This window comes from Somniosus microcephalus, chromosome 13 (assembly GCF_052327205.1).
Source record: "Somniosus microcephalus isolate GS21.2 chromosome 13, FLI_Smic_1.0, whole genome shotgun sequence".
Lineage (NCBI taxonomy): Eukaryota > Metazoa > Chordata > Chondrichthyes > Squaliformes > Somniosidae > Somniosus > Somniosus microcephalus.
Genome location: NC_140999.1, coordinates 195,262,704 through 195,269,843, shown reverse-complemented (window position 1 = coordinate 195,269,843; position 7,140 = coordinate 195,262,704). Strand labels below are relative to the sequence as shown.

The 7,140-nt window shown below is 43.6% G+C and overlaps 1 protein-coding gene across 9 annotated transcripts in view; it reads left to right on the top strand.

The window, feature by feature from the left end:
* Positions 1-3,064: 3,064 nt before the first annotated feature.
* Positions 3,065-7,140, top strand: part of tox2 (TOX high mobility group box family member 2) — a 293,416-nt gene continuing 289,340 nt past the window's right edge. For 2 of the 9 annotated variants that reach the window (XM_086005921.1, XM_086005924.1), the window contains exon 1: positions 3,066-3,674. In XM_086005921.1, the coding sequence (XP_085862047.1) occupies positions 3,567-3,674 (108 nt within the window). In that variant the 5' untranslated portion in view covers positions 3,066-3,566. Of the gene's footprint in view, positions 3,675-3,931; positions 4,319-7,140 lie in introns of those variants that run through there. The other 7 variants (XR_015080694.1, XM_086005920.1, XM_086005925.1 and 4 more) reach the window with 6 other exon arrangements.

Genomic DNA, 7,140 nt, shown 5'->3' with positions numbered 1-7,140 from the left:
GAACTTAAAACAATCACTATCACTAGAGGAAAAAGTACTAGGTAAACTAATGGGACTAAAGGCTGACAAGTCCCCTGGACCTGATGGCCTGCATCCTAGGGTCTTAAAAGAAGTGACTGCAGAGATAGTGGATGCATTGGTTGTAATCTACCAAAATTCCCTGGATTCTGGAGAGGTCCCAGCGGATTGGAAAACTGCAAATGTAACTCTCCTATTCAAGAAAGGAGGGAGACAGAAAGCAGGAAACTATAGGCCAGTTAGCCCAACATCTGTCATTGGGAAAATGCTGGAGTCCATTATTAAGGAAGTAGTAGCAGGACATTTAGAAAATCATAATACAGTCAAGCAGAGTCAACATGGTTTTATGAAAGGGAAATCGTGTTTGACAAATTTGCTGGAGTTTTTTGAGGATGTAATGAGCAGGGTGGATAAAGGGGAACCAGTAGATGTAGTGTATTTGGATTTCCAGAAGGCATTCGCTAAGGTGCCGCATAAAAGGTTACTGCACAAGATAAGAGCTCACAGGGTTGGGGGTAATATATTAGCATGGATAGAGGATTGGCTAACTAACAGAAAACTGAGAGTCAGAATAAATGGGTCATTTTCAGGTTGGCAAACTGTAACTAGTGGGGTGCCACAGCGATCAGTGCTGGGGCCTCAACTATTTACAATCTATATTAATGACTTGGATGAAGGGACCGAGTGTACTGTTGCCAAATTTGCTGACGATACAAAGATAGGTAGGAAAGCAAGTTGTGAGGAGGACACAAAGAGTCTTCAAAGGGATATAGACAGGCTAAGTGAGTGGGCAAAAATTTGGCAGATGGAGTATAATGTGGAAAAATGTGAGGTTATCCATTTTGGTAGGAAGAAGAAAAAAGCAAATTATTATTTAAATGGAGAGAGACTACAGAATGCTGCGGTACAGAGGGATCTGGGTGTCCTCGTACATGAAACACAAGAAGTTAGCATGCAGGTACAGCAAGTAATTGGGAAAGCGAATGGAATATTGGCCTTTATTGCAAGAGGGTTGGAGTATAAAAGTAGGGAAGTCTTGCTACAACTGTACAGGGTATTGGTGAGACCACACCTTGAGTACTGCGTACAGTTTTGGTCTCCTTATTTAAAGAAGGATATACTTGCATTGGAGGCAGTTCAGAGAAGGTTCACTAGGTTGATTCCTGAGTTGAAGGGGTTGTCTTATGAGGAAAGGTTGAGCAGGTTGGGCCTATACTCATTGGAGTTTAGAAGAATGAGAGGTGATCTTATTGAAACATATAAGATTCTGAGGGGGCTTGACAAGGTAGATGCAGAGAGGATGTTACCCCTCATGGGGGAATCTAGAACTAGGGGGCATCGTTTCAGAATAAGGGGTCGCCCATTTAAAACAGAGATGAGGAGGAATTTCTTCTCTCTGAGGGTCGTGAATCTTTGGAATTCTCTACCCCAGAGAGCTGTTGAGGCTGGGTCATTGAATATATTCAAGGCGGAGATAGACAGATTTTTGAAAAACAGGGGAGTCAAGGGTTATGGAGAGCGAGCAGGAAAGTGGAGTTGAGGCCAAGAGCAGATCAGCCATGATCTTATTGAATGGTGGAGCAGGCTAGAGGGGCCGAATGGCCGACTCCTGCTCCTATTTCTTATGTTCTTATGTAATGCACTTTGGGACGTCCGGTGGGTGTGAAAAGAGCTATATAAATGCAAGTCTTTCTTTCTTTCTTTTCCAATTTTCCCGCACGTGCTTTCTATATATCGAATATTACGAACAAGAGTTATTTCCACAGCCCCAAGGTGGTTCACTCCGAGTGGAGGAACGTGCGTTATAAATACTAATCCCCAAAAAATCTTTAATCATAGAAATTAACAGCGATTAATGTGCAGCCCTATTTTATACAAATTTCTGGACAGCTGGCGAAATAATCAGACTGCCCAGCCTGAAATTGGACAGGCAAGAGTGAAATGTGGGGTGTGTGCACACTGGTGTATAAACAGCGCCCCTAGATTTATTGGACTTTAAAAACATGCATGAAGGTGCAACATATGCACCAATTGTACCGTCACATATTGGTATATTTTATGATATGTAAATCTAACCTGAATAACCCAAGTAAAGATAAATGATTTATTAAAAACACAAATAAGTGTGGGCTTACCCCAACGCCCCATAGTCATTTTATTATTCAAGATATCCAGCCACAGTGTAGTGTTTGTACCTTACAGTCTAAAACTGTCTGTTATCAACAACTCATTGACTCTCACTCCTCAAGCTACCCTTCCCCCACACTCAGCACAAGTATGGTGTCCCTCACAGGACAAAAAACCAAATCCTGTCTAAATATTTCATCCAGGCTTTTCCTGGCATTGTGTACATTGACAATCCTGGTGATACCCTCGTTTGTTATTCTCCTTCCTTCAGGATTGCACAATGTTCTCGTGTGGCGTGTTTGGTATTCCTGTTGGGAATCTCGCTTTGTTTCCCCGCAGCAAACTGCAGCAAATATTCCACACAGTCTGCATCAGCTGAGCTACTTCAAATGTGGTTGTTTTTTTCCTAAGTTAAGCCCTTGCCTGTTAAATTAAAAACTTTGAGAATGATGCGCGCCGCCACTCTCAGTCTTTCTCTTGTTGCTTTACAACGAGTAACACCAAAAGCTCAGAATCTTTATTTCACACACATTAACTTCTCAAAGAATTTGGGCGTTGCGTGTTGTAAGGATGTGTGCTACACATTTTGCCCGCTTGTTATACATGTAGATTCTAGACCTTTAATGGGCTGAGAGGAATGCTTTGACATTGTCCTAGTGCTTTCAACCAGGAAACACTCAGCCTTTCTATTATTTTTTCCTGATCGGTTTTCCAATCCCAGTTTAAAAAAAAAGAAACCAGGGACTCGAATTTACTGATACATTCTAGTGGGACCAACAGAAGGCGATTTGAAACTCTTTGCCGTCTCTGATGTGTGTTGGTGCAGTCAGGGGCTGCAATTTTATCAGACTCCCTCATCTGAAGTGCAGTATAGCCTGAGATATTCCCCTCCCCCACTCATCCATATCCCTTCTATTATCAGCAGAGGTCGCTTGGCTTTCAATGTGGAGAAAGCTAGCAAATGATACCCTCAGCTTAAACGCATGGGTAAACACTCTCAGGCATGCTGAGAACAGACAGCAGAGAAAGAAACTGAGACAGAGAAAGAGGGAGTGTGTGAGAGATACAGACAGAAAGACAAAGAAAACAGACACGGGGACCCAGAAGGAAAAAAACCCATCATCATTTTCTTGCAACAGTTTGCTTGCTTAGCTTGTCTGCTATCTGAGACTTTTTGTGTGCCACTTTCCTGAGCTGATTATGGCAAGACTGTTCAAAGTGTGCATCTGTGTCTTGCATGAAGGCTGAACTATTGCAGACCACAAACGGATATGAGACAAGGATGAATTGAGTCTTACCCCATTCTCTCTTTTTTTTTGTTCCATCCAACAATAGAGACAGAGAGAGACACCGAGCGAGGGAGAGTGAGAATAATAATTAAAAATCTGATTCCATGCGCTTGGCGTTGCGGCCACTGAAAGATGGATGTGAGATTTTATCCCACAGCCCCAGCAACGGTGGGTGCCTTACCTGCTGACCCGACCTGCCTGGGCTCTGCCTCATGCCTGGAACATTATTACTGCAATAAGGTAAAAAGGCATTGTCATTTCAACTTCTTACCTCTTGTTCTCTTCTCATACTGTGAATGTGTTTGTCCTGGAGCTGTGCATTTACCAGGAGGTTTACTAGCTTAGAGAACTTGGCTTGTAGCTTTATACAGAGAAATTGTGTATGCTGTGTGTCTATGTTTGTGTGTATGTGTGTTTGTGAGTGTGTGTGTGAGAGTGTTTGTGTGAGTGTGTGTTTTGTGTGTGTGTTTGTGTTTTTGTGTGTGTGGGTGTTTGAGTGTGTGTCTATGTGTGAGTGTTTGAGTGTTTCTGTGTGTGTGTGTGTGTGTCTGTGTGTGTTTGAGTGCTTCTGTCTGTGTGTGTTTCTGTGTGTGTCTGTGTGTGAGTGAGTGTTTCTGTGTGTGTGTGTTTTTGTGTGTGTGTTTCTGTGTGTTTGAGTGCGTGTGTGGGCATTTCTGTTTACAAACTTGTTGTTGGTGCGGGCAGTAGTGTCTCCAGCCTGTTAACTCGGGCCCTCCTCCTGCACTGTGTTAATAACACAGCAGCGATGAGCCGGACCCTGTGAGGCTTTCACTGCACTCACTACCGTCAGTGCAACTTAGAAAGCGGCCTCTTTTATTCACTGGGGAAAATCCTATCAGCAACTGATCTCCACAGCGTTTCTAGTAAGTAGCAGAGTTGCACCAGTTATTTCACTGCGATTTGTGTTGTGAATTCGACAGTGGAGTCTGTCTGACTCTCACCGTTTCCTTTCGCATATTTGCCTCTACGCAGGGATTTTTCCCTTTCAGTGCCGGCGCTGTGTGGACAATGATGGGGTCAGTTTAAGAAAAAACTATCCCGGTAAAATATATGATGAAATGGTATTGCAGGAGAGGATGAAAGCTTGTTTGTAAACGGATCTGTTTTATGAAGAATAACCGGATCAATAAGCAACAAATTAGGAGGGATTTTTAAAAAATAATCATTGTCTTCAGCAGCTGTTTGTAGCAGAATGTGACGGATGGCGAGAGCGAGCGTGTGATCAGCTTTGTTCTCGGCACCAAGCGCACGGGGATACAACAGCACTTCTAATACATTGCGATGTAAAGAGATTTGTGATATTAATCAGCACAGTCCTGCCAAGTGCTTTACATGTGGCTCTGGCCGAAAGTAATTTGACACTGTTGGGCAGGAGATGGTTGTTTTTGTTCTTGACTTTAAAGCAACAACAACATAAACTTTCTGGGGAGGGGAAGAGATGTCGGAGGAAAGGCAAAAGGAGCCTGGGTGGACCGAGTTACCTGTGCGAAAATACAGGCGCCCCGAGTCTGGGGCAGAGTTTAAATGCTGCAAGTGCTGTGGCGGCTGTCCTGGTGCCGATGGTCCTGTGTCTGCACCTCGCATGTGCATAATATGCGTGTATTAGGCACAGTGTGGCTGTATGTGTGATATGTAGTGTGTGATAGGCACAGTGTGTCTATGTGTGTGATATGTGGTGTGTGATAGGCACAGTGTGTGTGTGATAGGCACAGTGTGTCTATGTGTGTGATATGTAGTGTGTGATAGGCACAGTGTGTCTATGTGTGTGATATGTAGTGTGTGATATGTGGTGTGTGATAGGCACAGTGTGTCTATGTGTGTGATATGTAGTGTGTGATAGGCACAGTGTGTGTGTGATAGGCACAGTGTGTGTGTGATAGGCACAGTGTGTCTATGTGTGTGATATGTAGTGTGTGATAGGCACAGTGTGTCTATGTGTGTGATATGTAGTGCGTGATAGGCACTGTGTCTATGTGTGTGATATGTAGTGTGTGATAGGCACAGTGTGTCTATGTGTGTGATATGTGGTGTGTGATAGGCACAGTGTGTCTATGTGTGTGATAGGCACAGTGTGTGTGTGATAGGCACAGTGTGTCTATGTGTGTGATATGTAGTGTGTGATAGGCACAGTGTGTCTGTATGTGTGTGATATGTAGTGTGTGATAGGCACAGTGTGTCTGTATGTGTGTGATAGGCACAGTGTGTCTATGTGTGTGATATGTAGTGTGTGATAGGCACAGTGTGTCTGTATGTGTGTGATAGGCACAGTGTGTCTGTATGTGTGTGATAAGCACAGTGTGTCTGTATGTGTGTGATAGGCACAGTGTGTGTGTGATAGGCACAGTGTGTCTATGTGTGTGATATGTGGTGTGTGATAGGCACAGTGTGTGTGTGATAGGCACAGTGTGTGTGTGATAGGCACAGTGTGTGTGTGATATGTGGTGTGTGATAGGCACAGTGTGTCTATGTGTGTGATATGTAGTGTGTGATAGGCACAGTGTGTCTGTATGTGTGTGAACTGTGCAGCAACGCATGGTAAACCCAGCTAAGTCACATTTACTGTTGCCATTGCTGCAACCTGTGCACAACTGTAGAGTTGGCACCGTTATTGGCATTGAGGACTGTTGGTGCCAATCAGTCACATGTCCCATTTCCACGATGCCAGACATTGGAGCGAGGTGCTGAGCGGCTTGGGGGAGGGGGCCAGGCGTGGTCTGTGTTAGGGGACAGGTGAAATGTCCCCCGCGCACACACACTTTCAGGATGTCACACCAAGTGTAACAGTGAAAATCAAATCAAAAAAAGGCAGACGGGGAGCAGTCAGCAACACGGCTACATCACTGTGGTGGCAAATATTATTTTTCTTCTGTGTCCTGTTGACACTAGGAATAATAACTGCACTGTGATAATGGACTTGTACTGTAGGCTGCAACTGGAGATGGCAGTTTGATGACAAGGTTCAACCTGTGGTCTCATTCTCCAAACCAAGCTGCTGTCATTGACAAGCCACAGCAACTATAATTGTGAAGTTTAAATAGCCAATTGTAACTAAGATGCTAAACACAGTTTCAAAGTATTTATTGTTTTTCCAACTCATTGCGAACAATGAAAAAACACAAACCTCTGCAGGTGGAGCCTTTGATCGGCGGAGCACGGATTGTAATTAAGCTGCAGTTTCAAATCTGCCTTTGGGAGATGGCCCTGGGTAATGTAGGAGTGTTTGTACACAGACACACTCCATATACCAACAGTGGCAATGGAAGCATTTGTCCACGCACCTGTTTATATGTGTACATGTATGAATGTGTGAGCACATGCATGAATGACTACATAACAGTGCGTGCATAATTGCAAGTGCAGGAGTGCATGTGGATACACGTGCATGCGGGAAGCACATGGATGCATAATTACATGCAAAGATACATGTGGATATCTGCGTGCGGATATCTGCGTGTGGATATTTGTGTGTGGATATTTGTGTGTGGATATTTGTGGATATTTCTATGTGGATATTTGTCTGGATATTTGTGGATATTTCTGTGTGGATATTTCTGTGTGGATATTTCTGTGTGGATATTTGTGGATATTTCTGTGTGGATATTTGTGGATATTTCTGTGTGGATATTTGTGGATATTTCTGTGTGGATATTTGTTGATATTTCTGTGTGGATATTTCTGTGTGGAT